The following is a 24,714-nucleotide window of genomic DNA, read 5'->3' as shown; positions in this document are numbered from 1 at the left end:
GGACTTGAACCCACAAATTGTGAGATCATGGCCTGAGCCGAAGTCAGACGCTTAAGCAACGGAGCCACCGAGGTGCCCCACCAACCTCATTTTAAAGTAGAAAAATTAATATCTGCTGGACTCATTTCAAAGAATATTTACATGCACTGGGTCAAATGAGGCAAACATTAGCACAGGTTCTTTGAGGGTTGAGAGAGTTTAAGAGTGCTGAACATAGAGTAAATTTCAAAAAAAAAAAATGATAGCTATTTGGGGCACCTGGGTGGCTCAGTCGGTTAAGCGTATGACTTTGGCTCAGGTCATGATCTTGGGGTTAGAGTTCGAGCCCCGCGTCAGGGGCTCTGTGCTGACAGCTCAGAGCTTGGAGCCTGCTTTGGATTCTGTGTCTCCCTCTCTCTCTCTCTGGCCCTCCCCTGCTCACGCTGTCTCTCTCTCTCTCTCTCTCAAAAATGAATAAACTTAAAAAAAAAAAAAAGTCTGACTGTTGATTTCAGCTCAGGTCATGATCTCACTGGTTTGTGGGATCGAGCCCCACACCTCAGGCTCTACACTGACAGTGCAGAACTTTCTTGGGATTCTCTCTCTCCCTGTCTCTCTGCCCCTTCCCTGCTTGTGCTTGCTCTCTCTCTTTCTCTAAATAAACATTTTTTTTAAATGGTAGCTATTTTTAGTTGTATGACATATACCATTTTCCACTACATTTCTTTAATAAACAGCATTTAAAAAAACCAACAACAGAGAATAAGCAGGTAAATGGGAAGAAAGCGGTAAGGAAAGGAACTATAGGAAGGGCACTATAGTTAAGAAGAAATATTACTTAATCGATACTTTACCAGTTGTAAAACTGTAGCAAGTTTTAAGATTACAAATGTAATCTTCTCATCTGCCGAGCATATTTTATTTGTAAAACTGTTAGGATTTGGGGTTTATAAATTACTTCAAGTTGCATGCCAAGAGAACTTCCCACCATAAACCGACGTTTCCCAGCTGTTGGATGATGGGCTCAGGCAAACTAAAGAAAATGAAGCCAGAAAAAAGGAGGCTAGGTTCTAACTTTGGCAAAGGGAAGGGCCTGTCTACAGGGATCCGTGATAACTATCGCACTCAGGGAACAACATGCCAAGTGCACAGTCACTCACAGCTCTACCTGGCTGCCGGTGAAGTGACAGCATTGACTAGAGTCCAGTAGAGGGAGGCTCTTTCAAACTGGCTCTTCCATTCACAAAAAACAGTCCCAGGGGCGCCTGGGTGGCGCAGTCGGTTAAGCATCCAACTTCAGCCAGGTCACGATCTAGCGGTCCGTGAGTTCAAGCCCCGCGTCGGGCTCTGGGCTGATGGCTCAGAGCCTGGAGCCTGTTTCTGATTCTGTGTCTCCCTCTCTCTCTGCCCCTCCCCCGTTCATGCTCTGTCTCTCTCTGTCCCAAAAATAAATAAACGTTGAAAAAAAAAAAATTAAAAAAAAAAAGTCCCAAAGGAAGTCCTTTTCTGCCAAGGTGAGCTCAGATTACCTGAAGTCTCACAATCCTCCCTGCCTAGAACAACATGCAATATATGTGAAGAAGCCCTCTGGTAAAGTTTCCCTAAACTTGAAAGTGGCATGAAAAGATAAAAGGCGAGGGAACACTAAGCCAAAAGAGACATCAGCAGTCTATTCACTCTCCCTACTTCCAAAGAGGGTTAAGACTCACAAAAGATAATTCATTTATAATTTTTAATATGTCATCAGGCATCATATGTATGTAAAGCTCAATACTATGTGTTAGGGAAAACACATGAATAAGTCAGACACATTTTATTCTGCCTGGAGAATAAAATGCTAGGCCGAGTCAAAAGACCTAGATCCCAATCCCAAATTAGCCTCTGATTCAAAATGTATGTCCTCATGAGGTGTTTCCACTTCTCTACCTAAAAAAGTACTTACTTAGTGCTTAGACATTAAGAAAATATAATGACTAATTTTCCACCTTTTTCTTTTTAAGAACCTAAAACGTCTGGAAGGTTCCTCTGAGAAAAGAATGAGAAAATGACGGGCCCTAGAGTTGGAAAGACTTCGGTTCAAATTCTGCCTCTGCCACTATACTATCTGCATGACCTTAATGTGGAGAGTCTCCATTTTTCTCACCTATAAAATGGAGAGAATACTACGTAGTATTGTTTTGTGTGTGTGTACGTGTGTGTGTGTCTACTTACCTACCTATAGATAATTAGGCACATGATATTAACAGATGGTAGTTACTATTAATTGCTAGCAATCTAGGAGTAGGCAGTTAACACGAATGATCTGAAGTGAAAAAGAAAAAATATAATAAGGCCAGGCCTACAACCAGTTGTGGATGAAACATCACAGCCTACACGGAAGAGTGGTAGTTGGGTATGAGGGGCTACCCTGCCCCGTCCCCTATCACAAATCACTATACTCCCTGTTCCACTCAGTTTCCTGCCTCAGACTCCAGGCTTACTTGAAGCTCTGTATCTGCACATTCTCCTGCTTCTTGGACACCTTAGAATAAGCGTCACTAAGGGCACTGGGAGGCTCAGTCGGTTGAGTTGGTTAAGTGTCTGACTCTTAATTTTGGTTCAGGTCATGATCTCATGATTCGTGGGATCAAGCCCTACGTCAGGTTCTGTGCGGACAGCAGGGACCCTACTTGGGATTCTCTCTCTCTGCTCCTCACCCTCTTGCACACTCTCTCACTCTTAAAATAAATAAATAAACAAACATAAAAAAAAAAAAAAAAAGAATAAGCCTTACTAGAAAGATACAAGATCTGCAAGAAGAAAACATCAAAATACCAGTGAGGGACAAGGACATGTAAACCTGAACATGTGAAGTTCACATGAACATGGCATGTTACTGTGTCATTGGATAGAAAACCTCACCATACAAGACAACAACTCTCCCCCGATAACCGATACATTTAATGTGATTCAAAGAAAAACAGTGACTGGATTTTTGTTTTGTTTTGTGTTTTTACAAAACTATACAAGTCAATTCTCAAATTTTTATGTAGTAATAAGCAAGGAGAGTCAGGAAAACTCTAAGAAACACTAACAGGGTGAGGAGTGGGACTGGACTAGACCTATTAGATATTAAAATATACTATGAAATATGAAAATATACTTTTCAACGAGAAGACCAATGAATCAGAAAAGAAAATCCAGAAATAGACCAACTATGTACAGGAATTTAGAGCATGACAAAGGCAGCACTTCAGTGGGAGACAGATTAAGACACATGTTGGTGGACAACCGAGTAATTCTATACCACATCTCATAAATACACACACACACACACACACGCCAGAAAATTCTAGATTGATCAAAGATTCAAAATGTGAAAAACCAGAAACAGAAATTATTTTTATAATCTCAGAGTAGGGATGGTTTTTATAAACTCAGTAATACACAAGGAAGCCCCTAAATAAGTAAAACCCAAAATAAATCCACGCCAATAAATCACTGTTCACCTGTTAGATCAGCACACAAACAAAAAATGTGCACTAGTGGAGGAAGGCCAGAAGAGCAGGTACTGGTATACACTGAGGGTGAGTACATCTCTGTGGCCCTGTGGGGAACAATGTGGCAACACCTGTCAAAATTACGAACACATTCTTCAAACCAGAGAGTCTACTCCAGAGGTCCCTTTTATTACACAGATGTACTTGCACAAGTATGCAAGTATGACATTCTGTATGTAGAGGGACAGTCTATGCACCTTGCTTCTAATAAAGAAAAACCAGGAGGGGTGCCTGGGTGGCTCAGTTAGTTAAGTGCCTGACTCGATTCAGGCTCAGGTCGCAACCTCATGGTTCTTGAATTTGAGCCCCACACTGGGCTCTGTGCTGACAGCACAGAGCCTGCTTAGGATTCTCTCTCTCCCTCTCTCCCAAATAAATAAACTTGAAAAGACAAAAAAGAAAAGAAAAACTAGGAAACGCTTAGATGTCTATCAATAAAGAAGTGATAAAATACATTAGGGTATATCCACATGATGCAATACTATACAGCTGTTAAATAAGAATGAGGTCCCCTTCTTTGTACTGATTTATAAAGATTTTTACAATAACTGTTAAGTTTATAAACCAAGGCACACATCAGTATGTATTATATGTCTCATCTGTATAAAATCTGCAAATATATATGCTATTGCTTCTTTATGTGTAAATTTTCTCTGGAAGGATGTGTAAGACACTGTTAACACTGGGTGTCTCTGGAGAGGGAAACTTGAATGGGGACTGATGGAGGGAGGCAGACTTACATTTAAGTGTATACCCCTTTGTACCATGGGAATGTACTAACATTCAAAAATTAGTTAAAAAAATTATCCATTAAAAAAGTATAGATTGTCCTTAGGGAAAAGGTGTGATCGAAATCTAGCAGAAACACCAAATTTTGCCTGAAACCCACCATTCTCTCCTCAGCCCCTTTGCAAGGCCACCCCTAACCCAAGTCTCTGGTCCTGGCCTGGCCAAGGCTGGGCCCTAACAGTTCTCAAACTTCTGCTTTGCTTGCTCAAGAATCAAAACAAATCCTCTCGCTACATTTCTTTAGAAATACTGAGCAAAAAGAAATGGCTAGAGTTCAGGAAAACATTACCCTTGAAACTAAAGAGTCTACAAACTCTAGACAAACTCTAGTAAAGAACCGGAAGTGTTAATGAAGGCTGGAAAGCCCTCTACATATGACTTCATTTCCTGCCTCGGTAATAGGGTAGCTAACAGAAGAAACATAAGAACAGAAAAGACGAGAATGTCTTACGCACATAAATGACCTTTAGTATTCTCTACACACACAGCACGTGTTCCTCACTGGGTACAAATCCATGCAAATCACAAGCTTGACCTCAAACAACAAGTCCACACCATGCAGCACATCATCCCCTGACGAAGCCTCTCCAAAACCCCAGGGCCAACTGGTGTTATTTTAATTTCTGGAGTTAGTAGCTGCATCATGCGAGGTGGGAAACAGCATCATCTGTAGGCTGAAAAAACTCAAACGCCAGGAAACATCTTTTCGAAGGTTAGGCTCCAGGAAGCTATGATTAGATGTATACTTTTCAGGGAAAAAAAAAAGAAAGAAAGAAAAGAAAACATTTCTAAATCTCAAAGGAATCATCTTGCTCAATCTCATTCCAATAACTTGACTGATGAGATCCAAAAAGGGCAAAATTATGAGGAATCGCACACTGGCAAGTTTTATGAGTTGTCCGTAGATGTAGAGTATGTTTTACAGACAACAACTGATGCCCCAAGCTCTGCCCAACATGCACCTGGAGTCAATGGCTGTGAGCATCAAAGTGGTAAAAGATGTGGTGTGACACTGACAGATCATTTCCCGCTACTCAGAAACACAAAGTCTGTGCCTACCAATGCTGGTCCTCATATGGGGAAGACCATTTTCACGGATTCTAAAAGCAATTTGGATATTCAGTCCCACCAGCACAAGCTACAAATATATACAGACAAAAAAAAAAAAAAAAAAAAAAAAAATCCCACGCATACAGCTGAACTTGAAATGTTTTCTTTCCTCCTGTGAATCCTTATACAAAATAATGATTAAATCTGGCTGTAAGCTTTACACACAGGAGGCAAAAAAAAAAATTTTTTTTTTAATGAAGAATAGTGGATGGTGACAGGCCTTCTGCTAAACAATTTATTGTTTGAAATTCTACTTCCTCTAAAGCTCAAGGTTCAGTGCTGGGTAAAAAAGGCATGCAACCAAGTCACCAGCCTCCTCAAGCTGGACACAAGGCATGCCCTGGCTGCAGAAAACACGTCATTAGCAATTACACATTTTCATGCCAACAAACCAATGATTAACAAGGATGATTAGAATCTGGATGGAACCGAAGCACGAGCTCTGTGCCTTTTGGATGCTGACTCAAAAGCCACAAGCACACACATCGCCCCATGGCAGGGTCATACCGCTGGACTTTAGTTGCTTGGATCTCTCTCGCTCCTGGACGGGAGACTTTGGCAAAAGTGGAGTCAGGCCTCGGGACTTGGTAGGTCTCATGTAGCCTTTCATCGGTTCTGCCACTCTGCTTTTATCTTCCTTCTTCCCTTCTCCGGGTGCCTTGGGTTCAGACTTTTCACTCATTGTGTCAGGTGCCTCCAAGATCTTATCTTTGGGCTCTGGGAGTTCAAGATCCTCGGAAGCAGTCACTATTAACTGATCTACCACCTGCAACGGGGTAGTCGCAGCTTTGCCATCCAAGGAATCGGACTGGAATTCTGGTGTTGCCAAGGAAATCGATTCTGATTCAGTGATTGGAGAAGCCAGGCTAACTTCTTCCACTTTATTTTCTTCACTTTTCGGAGGCAAAAGAGTCCTATCTACCTCCTTATTCAAACCATCTGGGTCCTTGGAATCGCTACTGTCAGCATTTTGGTCCTCACACAAATTGGGCTTTTGTGCTTTGTCTCCTAATAAGTCAGGGATTTGAACTGGAGCAGCACCTCCCTCAGACTCTTTCTTTTTAGTAACTGGGTGTGTTGGAAAATTATTACTATCCGCACACGTTTCTAGGACTCTGACCTCACCTGTTAGGCTTTGGTCTTCTACTGGCACTCTGGAAAGAAAGTGTTCCTTTGCAAGCTCTGTGATTTTTTCTATTGAATGCTTAGATGCACCACTGGGCACTGACTCAGATTCTCCTATCACATGTCCTCCCTCTATCCCTGCTTCAGTTTTCACGGGATCGGCAAGCTCACCTTTATTCTTAAGACAGCTACACCCCTGACGGTTAACTGTTTCTGTGGCTGCTGTAGAAGTTAGGGTAACTCCTCCTGTGCTTGTAGAAGGCATAACAACGGAGGGGGACTTGGGTCTTTCTTGATCTGGGACTCCATCTTTGCTGCGGTTATCCACCACTAATGATGTGGATATCTGGGCTGGAGTTGTCTCTTGCCCACTTTCTGCCAAGGAGTTTGGAAAAGAAACACCCTCCTTTACTACTTGAGAAGCAGGAGTGGGTGGTCCTTCACAGGCTGCTGACTCCCGAGCCTCTGGAGAGGCTGACTTATTCATCAACCCTGGTGGTGTTCTGGGGCAGGTAAACGTAATATTTCTATTTTCATCCATGTAGCCCATTCCTTCAATTCTGTGGTCCCCTGTGGTTTCCATGGGAACATGTATTTTTGTTGCATCTATCTTATTCTCCAGAAGATGCTTCTCGGGAAAACTATTTTTAACCTTTTTACTTTTTCCATCATTGCTCCTTTTATTTGGTTTGTCAGCCACTGCAGTGTGTCCCTTGGCTGCATCTGTCTTATTCTCCTCAGACACTACTGAAGGAACAAATCCTGCCCCCTGGATTTGGTCTTGGCAGCTCACATCTGTCACCTTGGTAGCTGATTCAATAACAGCAGAGTCCTTGACTGTGTTTGTTTTGTTCCCACCAAGAGCTTTGTTCCCAAGCTCAAAAGAATTAACCTCAACGTTTCTCCTCTTTCGGTCACCTACTTCCACTGTGGGAATAGCTAATGCATGTGAGAACAGAGGACCATGAGTTAAGGGGAAAGGGAGTCCTAAATCCTTGTTCTGATGAGGAGTGCTACCAGTATCTCCATCTTTCCCTACAAAAGATGGGCTGGGGATTTCTTCCTTGCTCTCCATTCGAGCAGGCTGTGTGGGATAATTATTTTTGAACTTTTTGGTTTTTCCCTCACTACTCCTTTTCTTAGGCTTTTCAGAAATCCAGGGAGCTGCCTCACCATCCATCCAAGGACACTTTCCTTCCTTGCTCTGGTTACTGACACCCATATCTACAGCTGTGGCTCCTTGTTCTGCTCTAGCTCCGGAAGTCTGAGTAACGCCTGCACCATTTCCCAAATGAACTAATGTGTGCAAGGTGCCTGCCCCCCTAGGGTCGGCTGTCTCCATAGGCTTCCCCGTTACCACTGCCTCAGGGAGATCTGCTGCGGTCCCTGGTGGCTTTGAAGAACCCAGCTCCTCACACTTCAGCCCAGCAGTCATTCTTTCAGTTCTAGGGGTCGACTCGCTTGGTGCAAGAACAGCTGGGCCATCCTTCCAGCTGTCCAGAAGAAACGGTGGCTCAGACCTTGCTCTACCCTTCCCAGAACTGGCTCTTACCTTCCCAGAACCTGCCCTTCCCTTCCTGTTTCTGCCGTCCCCTGCCATTCTCTGAGATGGCTCATTCCCTAACCCAGGTACCTGAACTAACACCTCGTCCTGCGGCTGCCTGGAAGCCAAGATGCTCATCTCTTGTCTTTGTGTAGGAAAAGCTTCCTTTGTTAGTTCTTTAATCTCTTCAGCTCCTTCCAAAAACCCTTTCTGTCTGTCTTTCTGCAATTCAGTCACCTTACTTTTATCATTCCCTTCTTTTAGACTACTTCCTAATGAGGCACCAGCTGGCAAAGTGGGCACGAGAGTAGGCAGTACTTTTCCTGCTATGGGTTTGGAACCCCCATCCACAGACTCTTGGTCCAAGGCAGGAGAGCAACTCTCTTTGGGTCTGATCTCCAAAGGAATTTCTACTCTGTGTGCAGAACATTCTGTAAGGGGTCCTTTTAGATCGGGCGACCCTACTGTCTGGCTTTTATCCACAGGGGTCTTCGGGTGGGGTGCACGCTGTGGTTTGCATTCCTCTTGTTGCAGTGATTTCTGGTCCTGGCCCAGTGGTACTGACTTGTTATCTTTGACCTCTGCTTCTATTCTTGGCTTGGGCTGAGAACTTTCTGCAGTTTTGGGGGAAGACTTTGTGTCTTCCAAAGGACACAAAGGAACACTGAGACTTTCTGAGATGAAGGTCTCAGCTACCAGTTTGGCAGCTGTGGAATCCATTTCACAGTCCTTTTTTAAGGTTTCTCTGGATGCCAGTCCACCTTCCATGCCCATAGTGGTAGATAAGCTGGGGAAAACACCTGATTGCTGCGTGTCAGCTGCAAAGGGATGACCTTTATGGTCGTCTACACTGTCATCATCCCAAGGTCCCCCAGCCCGGGGTTGAGAGTATCTCTTTTGCTTTGGTTTCTTCTTTTTTTTCTTCATCATCATCGGTGGGCTTTCTATATGCCAGGCCTCCCTGCCAAGATCTCTCTTGGGTTCAAGGAAGTCAACATGAACAGTTTTCCTTTGGTTCCCAGGATCACCACAGGGAGATGAACCAGAGACCCAACCCAACTCAGACAGAGAGCAGGGTCCCAGCCCAGGATCAAGAGTCTTCCGTGGAGAAGAGACTCCCAGCAGCTCAGGAGGGACCCTGGCAGGCCTGGGCCGAGTGGACCTGCGGTCACTGGGTTTGCACACTTGTTTGCCTTGTATGGGAGGGGTACCTGCAATACATGAAGTTGGCCAAAATTCCAAACAGAAAACTCCTTGTTATTGTTTCTTTTTTAAAAAAAAGTCCATTTACTGACTCAGTTAAGTCTATTTTCACCAACCTACATACTATTTACAGTTTTTTTCCAAAACATTTCTCACCCTTAGCTGGGATCAGCAAATACTTAGCAAAGATCATCATCTCAGGCAAAGAAAAAAAAAATTCAGAGATCTTCTAACCTTCTGTAACAAGTACTGCCTGTAAATCTCATCAGATCCTTATTTACATTTGTCATTATTTTTAATAGGTACATAAATCCCAATTCTACAACATGATGATTCTACAAGATGATAAGCTCCTATCTCTTTGGTGACATTTGTTAATTAACTGAATGAAATACATACGATTTTGGACAGAATTTATAATTCTAAGAGTCTGTCACCAATATTATCCTAATTACTTGTCAAGCTAACCAGATTGACTCTGGGAAACAGACCAGAAGGCCAGACTTATGCTACTGGGGAGAATAAAAAGGAAGAAGATAAAAGATACTGAATTAGTAATTTGGCCAAAGAAAAATCCTCATCATTCCAGAACCAAAACCTTCTACTTTGAAAGACAAATGTGTTAGATTTCAATGTTCTGTTCCTAAATGTTCTTCCTGAAAGAGAAAGATAAACATAATGCCCAGTAGGGTTATAAATTAAAACAACTAGGATAAGCACCCTTGGAAAAGTTTCAGGAAATCAACTGGTCCAACCTCCTGTCTCTATGTTGATGCAGTATGGATTCAAGATCCTGGGAAAAGTGTCACTAAGAGCAGGTCTAAGACAACTCTTATCAAGTCAACCCAATGAAATGACTTCGGAGGACATTAAAATATACTTAAGTAGCACTTTTACTCTTTTTTACCCTCCAAAGTCCTCCAAATGCTACCCTATATTTAACACCTCAGGTCAATTACTGCTTCTCTCAAAAACTGCAAGGCTTTAGTACCCCCACAACACCTATAACATTTAATTTGGCAATTAACCAGCAGCTATTTGGTGCTATTTTATTCAATTATTATATAAAACTTTGGTTTCAGAGTTCATGCGCCTGGGAACTTTCCTCACCATCCAGGCTATGATATGACAACACAAGGGCAATGGCCCAGACTTAAATATCTGTGTGCCTTAGCATGGCATATTTCATACACAATAAGGACTTGATAAATCTTTATTGCTATGTTGAGTCACTAAAACAACATTTTAAAAAACCAAACTTTATTTAGCTCCTTCTTGGGGCTAGACAGTATGCAAGCACTAGAGATTCTCAGTGAAATAAGTCAGGGTCCCTGCCCTCAAGCTCCCCTTCTAATCACAGTCACAGAAAAGTAAGCAGAGAATCATTAAGTGGTTAATCATATACACATGCTTTTGGCTTACGTCAAAAACCTGTAACCTTAAAGTTCGCTGAATGATCAAACTCCAAGTCAGAAAGTATCTTGGAGTAGTGCCTCTCAAAGTTTACTGTACATAAGAATTATCTGGAGAACCTGTTAAAATGCATATTATGATTCTGAAGATTTGAAGTGGAAGCCAAGATGATGCATTTCTAATAGGCTCCCAAGCAATGCAGATGCTGTTGGGCCATGAAACACACTAACTAGCAAGGGCTTACTAGTAAAGATTTCCGTAACATTTGACCAGTGCATTCCTCTTATAGCTGAATAAACAGCGACACAGGAAAGTTAAATAACCTGCCTGAGATTACACAAGATAGCATAGTGGACAGCTGAACTGGGTTAAAATTTAGGTGTCTTGAGTCGATGTAGCAGTAATTTGAAAATATGTAAGCTGACTTTCTGCCTAAACAAGACCAAATCTGTCCAAGACAGAGAACAGACTTCCTAAACAATACTACTGATCACCAGAAATCAGGGACAACATCCACCATCACCCCATTGCTCCCAGTTGAAGTGGTTTCAAAGAGTCCACTTTGTTACCCTAACTTACCTGAGCTCTCTGAAGAAAGTTCAGAAGGCTGACTACTGACAGGTTTCTTCTGGTCTTGTTTCTCTAACACAGAATCCTCATCTGTTGGCACGTTGTACTTCTGACCCACAGCTGTCACTGGTTCTGGATGTAACAGTAAAAACCACACAAGTTTTAGAGCAGCAAGATTTCAGCTGTTTTTCCACCTTTCAGAAACTCGATTCAGGAATGGTTTTTGAGGAATGAGCGATGGTCCTCAGAGAGCAGCAGAGAAATGGAGTGGTAGCTAGACAGTGAAGTTGGGAACGTTTTTGTTTTGTTTCAGATGGGGAAAAATAACAGATATTTGTACATTGGTGGGAATGAGCCAGTGGAGAGGGACAAAGATTGGTGAGAGGCAAGAAAGGAAAGAATGGCTAGGGCAGCATGCCTAAGTAGGCGAGAGGAGATGGGAGCTAATGCAAACTGGAGAGACTGGCCACACCTAGGAGCAGGGACAGTTCACCTACAGCAACAGGAGGGAGGCAGAGACTATGGAGACAGCACACAAGTAGGCAGATGAGGTAGCACAAGTTTGTGAAGGTTCTCTTTTGTGGCTTAAGTTATCAACAAGGAAAACAGACCAGCAGAGAAATAAGGAGGAAGGTGTTAGAAACTGGAGGAGGGAGAGAAGGTGAGAAAGAACTGTCTAGAAGAGCAGGAATGTGTGTAGACTTGTAAAATACAGTGTGTCTGTATTTTATCTGGCACAACGTGTGTCCCTCACCTTTCTGGAGACTACACGCTGGTGGACAGAAATAAGGAGTAAACTTAAACCCATACCTGGTGAAATGATAAAAGTAGATGCAGCTGATGGCCCCTCATCCCGGAGAGATTTTAACTGGGCCTCCTCACGTACTTCTTCCTGTGTCTGCGCAATTTCCATGTCCTTAGCTGGAACAGCCGCCACCTCCGTTTCTGAGGGTGGTGCAACATCCTTGGCTGGACTCACATTGTTGGCCAGGGTGACGTCTGTCCCAGGGGGCAGAGCCATATCCTTAGCCAGAGCAATCTCTGTTTCTGGAGGCTGAGGCACATTCTTGATCAGGGTTACTTCTGTTTCTGGGGGCATAGCCACATTCTTGCCCAGGGCCATCTCTGTTTCTACAGGTGAAGCCAGGTCCTTCCCCAGGGCCACATCTGTTTCTTGGGGTAGAAGCACATCCTTGCCCAGGGGTACCTCTGTTTCTGGGGACGGAGCCATGTCTTTCACTGGGGCCTTTTCTGTATCTGGATGTGGAGCCATATCCTTGACTGGGGCCACTTCCATTTCTGGGGGCAGTGCCTCATCCTTGGTCAAGAAAATCTTGGTTTCTGGGGGCAGTGCCATATCCCCAGTCAGGGCCACCTCTGTTTCTGAGGACAAGGCTACCTCTTTGGCTGAGGATATTTCTGTGGGTGACACAACGTCCTTAGCCAGTGCCATTTCTATATCTGAGAGTGATTCCACACCCTTGGCTGGGGTCATCTGTCTGTCTGTGGGTGCTACCATGCCCTCATCTGGGGACAAATCCATTTTTATAGGTGGTGCTCTCTCCGTTTCTTTGAATGGTATCGCATCCTTAGCTGGGGCTACCTCTGTGTCTGTGGGCAATACCATGTCCTTGGCTAAAGATACATCTGTTTCTGTGGACAAAACAGCATCCTTCACCGGGGCTTCTTCTGTTTCTTTGGATAGTACCATGTCCTTGACTAGGACCATATCTGATTCCATAGATGATTCCATGTTCTTAGCCAGTGTCACATCTGATTTGATATAAGGGTCCATGTCTTTAGCCAATGCCACCTCTGTTTCTGTGGCTGGTGCCATGTCCTTGGCTGGAGACATCTCTGTTTCTCTAGATGGTGCCATGTCATCAGCCTTCAGTCCCATCATGATTTCCAATGCTTCTGTTGGTGCCCTCTCTTCTGCTCCCTTCTTCACTTCTACTTCTTCAGCTGGCTCTAAGGGAAATAAGTTGGAAATTTAGAACCCATCATCGTCTGCTCATAGGTCTACATTCAAAACTTACTTTCTGAGAGCATAAGAGTATCTAGATTTTGTGACCACAACACCCTGAACATAACTAAGAAGCTGTCTAATTAATGTATTTGTGCCCACTCTTTGATAGTCCCAATACTTCGAAGAATAGGATACTAAGAGAATAAATCGTGGAGGAGGAAAGGAAAAGAAGAGTTAAAACACAGGTTTAAAAATAACAACAACATGGGTACACAGTTATTTTAAGAATGGGAGGGGCGCCTGCGTGGCTCAGTTGGTTGAGCGGCCAACTTCGGCTCAGGTCATGATCTCGCGGTCCGTGAGTTCGAGCCCCACGTCGGGCTCTGTGCTGACAGCTCAGAGCCTGAAGCCTGTTTCAGATTCTGTTTCGCCCTCTCTCTGACCCTCCCCTGTTCATGCTCTGTCTCTCCCTGTCTCAAAAATAAAAATAAAAATGTTAAAAAAAAAAAAAAAAAAAGAATGGGAACTTGTGGGACATCCAGAAAAAAAACCTTAGAGTTCCAAGTCTGCACTGAACTGAAAAGGGATGTTCTCTGCCCACGAACCCCAAGTGCTGTATTTCAATTTTGCCTTCATTTCTCCAGCTGTGAAACCAGTAACTGAAGTAATAAAGGCATTTGTGATAGTTCTGAAACTTTATCTATACTGCTGTCCACTGCTAATCAAAAAGTCTGATGATTTAAACGGACTATGATACCGTAACCGTTAAGTGAAGACGGGTTCTAATAATTTACCTGCCGTGGGCTGCAGAGGCTGCGTCACAACCATCGGGGAAATGAAGGATTCCGGGTGTGGAGAGTTTGGGGCTTCCACAGGCCACTCCTGAGGCACAACATTTGCAGGAGCAAATGTGTCACAGGGAAACAGACCTAATATTGAAACACAAACACACAGATTGTTGAAACTGGGTCAACAATGGGGGGAAAAAAGGCATCTGGTATTTAAAATCAGCTTTATACACTGCCATAATGACACGAACCTAAGCACCAGTGAAAAACAAAGGAAGTATAAAGAAAAACTGTTAATGTTCTTTATGTTTGGGCAAATTTTTTAAATGGCTGTCATGTCATTATAATCAGCATTGGTTGGCAGCCTCCTACATTGCACTGCAAAGAGTCAAAATACCAAAGACTGAACGCAAGCACCAATATCGCAACTGAAGTATAATAAGGGATTGTGAGTCTTGATTTCCTCATCTGTAAAATGAGATCAATATTTCCCTCTGCAACGTAACAAGACAGTTTTGTGAAAATGTTTTGTAAATTATTAAGAACTAGGACAGATGTAAAAGGATTATTACTATGCTGTCCATCATCAGATAATAGGGGATTTAATATCACGTGGTCCTTGCCATCAGGAGTATTATGATTTAGCTAGAAAGGCAAGACAGACATGTACCAAATAGTCTATAGTATGTACTAAGTGGGCTAAGAGTTTAAAAACAATTATGAGGACCAGAATAGCCACAGAAGGCTTCAGAGGAGAAGCAAGAGCAGAAAGAGAGGACAGAGCAGTCAATTTCAAAGATGGAGAACCCTGAGCAAAGTATGAAGATGCCAACAGGACAAGAATGTTTCTGCAACTATGAAGTTAGTTGGATTCAAGTGGATTTTGCGTACCAGAGAGGGAAAACAGAATTAAGACCAACAATGGAAGAAGGATCTGGAAAGCCAGAGAAATTTAGATTTGAAGAGAGAGAGAGAGAGAGAGAGAGAGAGAGAGAGAAAGGGTGTGTTAAGGTCTTAATGAAAATGACATGATGAATACAGAATAGGGCCTTGGTGGCAAATGCAGCAGGCATATTTGGAATGAATTTAAAAGGGAGCAGGAGTCCTACTGAGGTGGTCTAGGTGTCTAGTGTAGTGACAGGGGCTTACATGGGGTGGCCCAGGCAGGGGGGTGTGTTGTGTGGCAGGGGAGTAGTGGGAACATAAAGAAACAGAAGAAAGATGCTGTTAAAAAAAAAAAAAAAAAAAAAAAAGAAGCTAAGGGAGCCTGGGTGGCTCAGTTGGTTGAACGTCTGACTCTTGATTTTGGCTCAGGTCATCATTTCACAGTTTTGGGATCAAGCCCTGCATCAGGCTCTGTACCAACAGCACGAAGCCTGCCCGGGATTCTCTCTCTGCCCCTCCCCTGCTTGTGCGCTCTCTCTCCAAATGAATGGATAAACTTAAACAAAAAAAATTTTTTTTAATTTAAAGGAAGGAAGGAAGGAAGGAAGGAAGGAAGGAAGGAAGGAAGGAAGAAAGAAAGAAAGAAAGAAAGAAAGAAAGAAAGAAAGAAAGAAAGAAAGAAAGAAAGAAAGAAGCCAATGAGACTAAATGACTCACTAGCTGGGGAGCTGACAGAACAGAAGTCAAAGCCACAATCAAAGTATTAAGAGACGACATGGATAGCATCACTTAACATCCTTCCTCCTAGAGATATTCAGTCCAAACAAAAGCATAAATGCAACATATTATTAGCCAGGATCTTAACAAACACAAAATTATAAGCATTGCTGAAGTGGGACTTATTGGTGAAGGAACTTCACTGAAGGGACTTACTGAAGGAAACCAAATATGCCTCTTTGACATAAAAATTATTTTGAGCTGAAGGTAATGTGGGAGTAGCAACCCGAGAAAAAACTTCCCCCTTTCTGCCTAAAGGCGGGATATAAATTCTCCTCTTCCTGGAGACAGACTCTTGTCAGCCCAGAGAGGGCGCCAGAGAGATCGGCAAGCAAACCTTACTCCATTAGTTCCTCCCATGCATTTTCTTCCCACAGTTAGCCACTCCTGGAAGCCTAAAACTGCTTTCCTTTTCCTGTCATTTCTCTACCAATTTATGGTTCTTCATTGAAGATGCTATATAAACCAAAATTCTAAGCTACCATTTTGAATTACTTTTCTCCCATGTGATGGATGCTGCATGTTGACAAACTGTTTGTCTCCTGTTAATCTTGTCGTTAATAAGTCCCAGCAGAAAACCTAAGATGGGAAGAAGTAAAGTTTCACCTCCCCCACAGTACCCTGGCCACGTTCATGTTACAAGTGATACAACAAAACCAGGAATAAGGACACTACTAATTGAGATCTAAGATCTGTTTAATGTTTACCACGTATTGGATGCTGTAAGAAGTGCTTCTACAAAATTTTACTTAATTATCACCCCATCTTTAAGGAAGGAACTAGTGCTGGCCCCACTTTATAGGTAAAGAAATCAAAGTTTACAGAGGACATAACTTGCCCAAGGCAATGAATTGGTAAAATGTGGAAAGAGAATCTGGCCCTATGATAGTGTATTCAAGATCCCATGAGAGGATATGATCAGACCCTGAGCAGCCCAACTGTGAACTCTCTCCTGTGACCAATCTAGAAAGAGACTTGTTACAGCCAGAGCCAATAAACATGACTGCCTAGTGGTTAACTTCAAAGGTGATGGGTTAAAAGCCACATTAATTGTTTGGAGTTAAGCAATAAATCCAGTTGAAGAAGTCATACCGTAACTGTCTTGCAGGGGATCATTTTGTTCTGTAAATGCTGAAGCACTGGTTGTTCCACTGGGGAGAAAGAGAAAATCTTCCAGGCCATCATCATGATGCATCTTAAAGGGATCTGGAATAAAGAAGGAATTTAAAATTCACTCCCAGTGAATACAACTAAAATGATTAGCATTCCTTATTAGCCTATGATGAATATTGATTGGTTACATGTGTGTTGTCAATATAAGTGAAATAAGTTGAGATAATATGTGACTGAAAATGGTAGAGAATCACGAATTCCTTTGTTACAAGTTAAGAGTATGCAATCTCATATTCTCTACGATTTGATTATCTGAATCAGTCGACATATAACAAACTAAAAACACAACTAATGGTCAATTCTATAACATGCTAAGAGGTGAAAGTACAGATTTGATTAAACTTTCAATATATATATTTAGACATTCACTTCAGGTTATTAAGGGAAAAAAAAAAAAAAAGATAGCCAGGCAAGTAAAAAAGACATTTTCACCTCATGTGGGCATCATGAAGAAAACTACTTTTCAAAACCTGTCTGAATGAGACAAGGTAAACAGCTGGCGTCTGAAGAAGAGAAATAAGCTCCAGAATCAGGAGTTGCCATAAATAAAGTCACTCAAAACATCAGGGAAACTCTGTGCCTTCTTAGATGAAAAAAAGAGCAAAGCCAGTCAGATCGAGCAAGAATTTGGTTCTAAGAAGGCCTTCTCAAAATTTAGCACACATCTGAATCACCCTGCAGGCTTAAAGAAACACTGATTGCTGGGCCCTAAGAATCTGCATTTCTCACTAGTTCCTTGGTAGACTCGTAAGGTGCTTCATTTGTCAGAGGCAGCTGCATAAAAACCTAGGCCTTGGGAGAGTGTTCATTCCTGTGGCTCTGAGGCAGCTGGACCACCCTCTTCTAGTAAGGGATGTCAGAAGCAGGGGAGACCATGGCACTGGGAAGTATGAACAAGCAGAAAGCAAACTGGGAAGCTGCTGGAGACAGAGGAGGCCCTAGTGCTGCTTCTCCAGAAGAGTGGGGGAACTGGGAGAGGAGAGAGATTCTAACCATTCACTCTCCCCAGGATCACTTCGTTTGAAATGCTGCCGCTTGCTCTGCTCCTCAGGCTTCCACTGAAGGAAAACAGGAAGCTTAAACCATCAATGAGAGTAACTGCTGTATGGTTTGCACATTAGGATGGGAAACTGCTAATTTGCATGTAAAAATGAGTGGTTTCTACAAAGTTCTGTCATTTTCTTATTACTTTTTTAGTGGGTGCCTCTAATATGGCAGACTCTGTGAGCTCTAAAAACCCAGAGATGTGTAAGATCAGGGTTGAGAACATTTAGCAGAGGGATGTTTTAGTTCAAGTCAAGGATGATCTTCCCTTGATAAATATTTAAGCTGAGAACTAAAGAACTAATTAAGTGGTTAGAGAAAGGAAGACCTTTTCTCTATCTGCATTCCTTCCCTTAGTGATCTCATCTAATCTCACAGTTTAAAATTCTGTGTATAAATTAATGACACTCAAATTTGTACCTCGAGCCATCTAGATATCACCCCTTATTTCTTGACTTTCATATCAAATTGCCAACTCTTAATGTATAAAATAAAGCTAAAATGTAGTATGTTTCCCAAACTACCCCTCATGAAATCTTCCCATCTCTAGCGGCATTCTATCTTTTTGGTCAAAAACACTGGAGTCATCCTTGACTTCTCTCTTTCATACAAATTTGATTCATAAGAAAATTCAACTGACCTGACCTTCAAAATGTCTCCCAGAACCTGTTTTTTTTCCCTACCTTCAACGATTAGGGTGTCTCACAGGTTGTAGTCAAAGTATTGGCCAAGACTGTGATCATCAGAAGACTTGACTGGGGCTGGAGAACCTGCCTATACAATGATTTACTTACATGGATATTGACTAGAAGCCTCTGTTCCTCCCCTATGTGGGCCTCTCCATAGTATCTGGCTATCCCCAGGATGAGTAAACCCAGAATGACCAAGATGGAAGCCACAGTGTCCTTTATAACCTAATCTTAGAAATGATATACCATTATTTCTGTCATCTATTCTACTGGTCACACAGACCAACCCTGCTACAATGGGAGTTACTACTTAAAGTTGTGAATACCAGGAGGTGGGGTTCATTGGAACCATCTTGGGGGTGGACTACCACACTTGACTTTCAAGACATTATATTTTTCTGGCTTTTCCCCAACATCAAAACCAGCAATTCCTTTGAAGTTACCCTTGCTGGTTCCTCTCCTTCCTGACTTGAATTAGTAATTAAAAACTACTCACAAGAAAATTCCTAAGTTGGCTTCGCTATTGAATTCTACCAAACATTTAATGAAAAATTAAAACCAATTCTTCATAAACTCTTCCAAAACTAAAACTCAAGAGGGGAGAACACTTCCTAACTCATTCTATGGTTGGTATTACCATAGAATGGTATAACTCTGATATTACTCTGATACCAAAACTAGACAAAGACATCAGAAGGAAACTACAGATCAATATCTCTTCTAAACACGGATGCCAAAATGTTCAATACGTTTATGAATGTGCCAGCACCATGACCAAATGAGATTAATCCCAGGAATGCAAGATTAGTTTAACACCCCAAAATCAATTAATGTAATACATACATATCAGTAGAATAAAAAATGAAATCACATGGGAGCACCTGGATGGCTCAGTCAGGTTAAACGTCTGACTCTTGGTTTCAGCTCAGGTCATGATCTCAGTTTGTGGGATTGAGACCCATGTTGGGCAATGCGCTGACAATGCAGAGCCTGCCTGAGATTCTCTCTCTCCCTCTCTCTCTGCCCCTCCCCTGCTTACTCCCACTCTCTCTCTCAAAAAAAAATAAATAGATAAATAAATAAACTTAAAATAATAATAAAACCACATGACCATTTCAATAGGTGTAGAAAAATCACTTGACAAAACCCAACACCCTTTCATGATAAATCAAACACTTGACAAATTAGGAATAGAAGGCATTTTCCTTAATCTAATAAATGGCATCTATAAAACACCCACCACTGACACCATACTTAAAAAATGGCAAAAGACTAGATGCTTTCCCTCTAAGACTAGTAACAAAATAAGGATGTCTGCTCTCACTACTTCTAGTTATCATTATATTAAAGACTCTGGCCAGGAAACTTAAGCCAAAAAAAGAAATAAAAGCCATCCAGATTGGAAACGAGGAACTAAAACTGTATTTGTAAATGACATGATCTTACATATGGAAAATCCTAAGGAATCCACTAAAAAACTATTAGAACTAATGAGTTCAGCAAGGCTGGAAGATACAAGATCAATATACAAAAATCACTCGTGTATCTACATCCTTCCAATGAACAATCTGAAAATGAAATTAAGAAAACAATTCCATTCACAGCATTAAAAAGAATAAAATACTAGGAATAAATTTTACAAAAGGGAGTATAAAATTTACGCTCTAAAAACTACAAAATATTGGTGAAGGAATAAGATATAAATAAACGGAAAAACATTCTATGTTTATGGATTTGAAGATAATATTGTTAAGATGGCAAAACTCCTCAATTTGATCTATAGATTTAATGCAATTCCTAACAGAATCCCAGCTGATTTCTTTATAGAAATTGACAAGCTGATTCTAAAATTCATATGAAATGCAAAGGACCCAGAACAACCAAAATAATCGTCAGAAAAAACAAAGTAGGAAAATCTACACTTCCCAACTGCAAAACTTACCACAAAGCAACAGTAATCATGACAGTATAGTGCTGGCTTAAGGACACACATATAGATCAATAGAACAGAACTAAGAGTTGATAAACAAAACTATGTATCTATGGTTAACAGATTTCAACAAGGATACCAAGACCATTCAATGGGGAAAGAATAGTCTTTCCAAAGACTGGAGACGGGACAACTGGATATCCACATGAAAAATAATGAATTTGGACCTCTACCTCTCACCATATAGAAAAACCAATTTACAGTGGACCGAAGACCTTAATGCAAGAGCTAAAATTATAAAAATTTTAGAGAAAAACATAAGGGTAAATGTTCATGACCTCAGTTTGGCAATGGGCTCTTAGGTATGACATCAAAGTATGAGCAACAAAAGAAAAACAAGATAAACTGGTCTTCAAAATCAAAAACTTTTATGCATCAAAGGACACTATCAAGAAAATTAGAAGACAACCCACAAAATGGAAGAAAGCATTTGCAAATCATAAATCTGATAAGGGTCTAGTTTATAAAGAACTCGTACAGGACACAACAAAAAGACAAACCAATTAAAAATGGGACAGAAGATTTCTCTAAGGAAGATATATAAATAGCCAACAAACACACGAAAAGTGAAAAAGATAATCAACACCATTAGCCAATACAAAAATGCAAACAAAAATCATAACAAGATACCATTTCATACCAACTAGGTTAGCTCTAATTTTTGAAAAAGAAAAACAAGCATTTTTAAGGATGTGGAGGAATTACAAACCTAATCCACTACTGGTGGGAATATAAAATGGTACAGGTGCTTTGGAAAACAGTTGGGCAATGCCTCAAATTAAACACTGAGTTATCATATGATCAGCAATTCCAGTCTAGGTATTTCTCTCAAGAGAAATTTAAGTATATGTCTACTACACAAAACCCTTTTTAAAACAGCATTACTGACAACAGTAAAGAAAAAAAAAGGAAACTGCCTATATGTTTATCAACTGATGAACAGATAAACAAAATGTAGTATATCCATACAATGCAGTATTATGAGGTCCTCTGAAAGAATGGAGTACTGATCCATGCCACAAACCACAAGTCCTTGAACACTTGCTAAGTGAGAAAGCTAGTCACAAAAGACCATATATTATTCCATTTCCATAAAATGTCCAGAATAGATAAATTTAGAGAGACAGAAAGAGATTAGTGGTTGCTTAGGGCCAGGGTGGATAAGGAGATAGGGAGTGATATTTAAAGAACACAGGGTTTATTTTTGAGGTAATACTAAAAATCCACTGAACTATACATTTTAAATGGGTGAATTGTATGGTATGTGAATTATATCTCAATAAAAAAAGCTGTTTTGAAAAATTATATATCTAGCCTAGCCAATAATTGGAAAATGGATAGAACATCAAGTACTAGATTATTTGGAACCAGTTATAAGCTCCTTATTAATTGGATGGCAAAAAAGAAGCCATATATAAGTGCAAACAAGACAACAGCTCTCAACCTGGCGTGGCGGCAATGATGCTATCACTTTGAGGTCCTTCTGCAATCCATTCCTGCCACCATTTCCAGCTCTAGCCAACTACACATATGTTTTCTGTCTCTATAGATTAGTTTGATTTTATAGAAATGAAGTATGAGGGGCGTCTGGGTGGCTCAGTTTGTTAAGCGTCCGACTCCTAATTTTGGCTCAGGTCATAACCTCATGGTTTGTGAGTTCTAGCTCCGCATTGGGCTCTGCACTGACAGTGTGGAGCCTGCTTGAGATTCTCTCTCTCTCCCTCTCTCTCTCTCTGTCCCTCCCCTGTTCACGTGCTCTCTCCCCTCCTCTCTCAAAATAAATAAATAAATTTTTTTTAAAAAGGTGACGAAAAAAAAAGAAATGGGGTATGAGTCCTAGTTTTCCCTTCTGTCAAATGAGGATCATATGTACTTGGCAGAGTTAGGTAAGAAACACAGAAAATATGTATAGAAAGGCTCTAGCACTGTGCCAGGCACAACACAGATATTCAACAAATGGTGCTATTATTACTGTAGTAATTCCTTTTGGAAGAATTAGGTTCTAAGGTACTACTGACCATTAGTCTTCAATGAGTATGAATTTCAGTTAAGTTACTCAGAACAGGCTTTAAATCTAGAGGGCTGTGTGCCTCAGATGAAGGGATCAAGAGGAGAAAGGGTCAACTAAATTTTCAGGGTAAATGAGTACACTTTGGTTGTACCTGACAAGCTATACTTAGGCTAAAGGGTTCTATGTGAACAGTGGCTGTAAATTATTCATGTTTATGTCACCGCTCACACTGAGCAGCCACAGGCAAGCCTGCACTTACCAGTCTGGGTAGGATTCACCAACTGTTCAGGTTCGAAGCAGAAGTTTGTATTTTCTGGCCAGTTCTGGATGTTCTGATATCCCTGGAAGGTCATTTTCTCGTCAAGGAATGGAGTTGGAGACCCTTCAAACAGAAACACAAAACAAAAGTTATAAAATACTACTGTCTTCCCTTCCACTAGAATTGAGTTTCTACAAGCATTAGAGCTAGTACCATAGGACAAAATCATACCTAGCTAGTGCATTTGAAGACCTTTTTTTTTCCCTTTATTAAGACAGAAAAACAATCAAGATGCTGGAAGCACAGGTTGTTATATAAGGTTAAAAACATCATAGGATGACTTCTGGTTATGATACATGAAAAGGTTAGTGATTTTCATCCACAAAGGAACAAGTATAAAATTGGGACAAAACTGGGAGGCTTGGGTGGCTCAATCGGTTAAGCATCCAACTCTTGATTTCGGCTCAGGTCATGATCCCACAGTTTGTGGGTTTGACCCCTGCATCAGGCTTTGTGCTGACAATGGAGAGCCTGCTTGGGATTCTCCCTCTCCCTTTTTCTCTTTGCCCCTCCTCCACTCATGCGCGCACGCGCGCGCGCTCTCTCTCTCTCTCTCTCTCAAAATAAATAAACTTTAAAAACCAACTGGGACAAGACTGTCAACAGCAATCATTTCAAGTCACCAAAATTAAAAAAAAAAAAAGTCAGATCTAAATAAATGCGGAGACATACTATGTTCATCAATGCAAAACTCAATATTGTTAAGATGGTAATTCTCAAACTGACCACTATATTCAAGGCAATTAAAAGTGTCAGCAAAATTTTTTGAAGATGTCAGAATGGAAATGCATAAAAACACAAAACAGTCAAAACAATTTTGAAGAAAAGCACATTGGAGGACTTACATTACTTGATTTCAAAAGTTACTTTTACAAATGTACAATAACCAAGTCAGTGTTGTACGGACCACACATTAGATAAATGGAGCAGAACAGAGTTCAGAAAGAAACCTAAGTTGTGGATGACTGGTTTTTAACAGAGGTGCCAAGGGAATTCAATGCGGAAAGGATAATTTTTTTCAACCAGTGATACAGAAACAGTTGGTCACTTACCTCACACCACATGCAAAATCTAACTCCAAATAGATTAAAGACCTAAATATAAACATGTAAAACTAAAAACTTGTAGAAGAAAACTAGGAGAAAAATCTCTGTGACCCTGGATTAGACAAAGACTTCTTAGACATGTCATCAAAGGTAGGATCCAAAAAAGAAAAAAATACTGATGAACTGGACATCATGGTAATGTAAAACTTTTGCTTTTCAAAGATACCATTAAGAATATGAAAAGAGAAGACCCCAACTGAGAGAAAATATTTGCAAATGGATGAATCTGATAAAGGACCTGTATTCAGAAGAGATCAAAATCTGTTACAACATAATCTACATTAGCTAAGTTTTAATAAGAGAGAAACAGTTCACTTATCACATTAAAAACTTAATATATTTATAAGTAACTTAAATATTGGTACATACTGTGGATTCAAAACTGTGTTTAAGCATTTAATATGGAGGAAAAGCGACTTCACTCTTTGCTTAGTTTTGTTTATATTTGCTGTGAACAATGTGTAAACTTTTCTTTAATTTCCCTTATACTTTGTTTGCTCTGATCATATTTATTAAGATGTTATTCTTTGTCTGTTAAGTCTAATGATAAAAAATTAAGACTTGGAAAAAATCTCTTCCAACACAGTTATAACACAAGCAACTCAATTTTAAATGGGGAAAAGATTTCAACAGACATTTTCATCAAGGAAAATACACAAATGGGTAATTTGCACATGAGAAAAAGCTCATCA

The 24,714-nt window shown here is 40.9% G+C and overlaps 1 protein-coding gene across 21 annotated transcripts in view; it reads right to left on the bottom strand.

Annotated features, from left to right (window-relative positions):
• The window catches only part of MAP4 (microtubule associated protein 4), a 203,214-nt gene that overhangs the window by 42,106 nt on the left and 136,394 nt on the right, over positions 1-24,714 (bottom strand). For 12 of the 21 annotated variants that reach the window (XM_053219477.1, XM_053219474.1, XM_027038588.2 and 9 more), the window contains 6 exons: positions 22,857-22,979; positions 16,783-16,896; positions 14,035-14,169; positions 12,082-13,242; positions 11,281-11,403; positions 5,925-9,296 (listed from right to left, as the gene is read on the bottom strand). In XM_053219477.1, coding sequence (XP_053075452.1) covers positions 5,925-9,296; positions 11,281-11,403; positions 12,082-13,242; positions 14,035-14,169; positions 16,783-16,896; positions 22,857-22,979 — 5,028 coding nt within the window. The remainder of the gene's footprint in view (positions 1-5,924; positions 9,297-11,280; positions 11,404-12,081; positions 13,243-14,034; positions 14,170-16,782; positions 16,897-22,856; positions 22,980-24,714) is intronic. The other 9 variants (XM_053219487.1, XM_053219491.1, XM_053219492.1 and 6 more) reach the window with 2 other exon arrangements.

Source organism: Acinonyx jubatus, chromosome A2, assembly GCF_027475565.1.
Source record: "Acinonyx jubatus isolate Ajub_Pintada_27869175 chromosome A2, VMU_Ajub_asm_v1.0, whole genome shotgun sequence".
In the NCBI taxonomy this organism is placed as follows: domain Eukaryota; kingdom Metazoa; phylum Chordata; class Mammalia; order Carnivora; family Felidae; genus Acinonyx; species Acinonyx jubatus.
The sequence above is the reverse complement of the archived record's forward strand: the minus strand, read 5'-3'. Positions and strand labels throughout refer to the sequence as shown.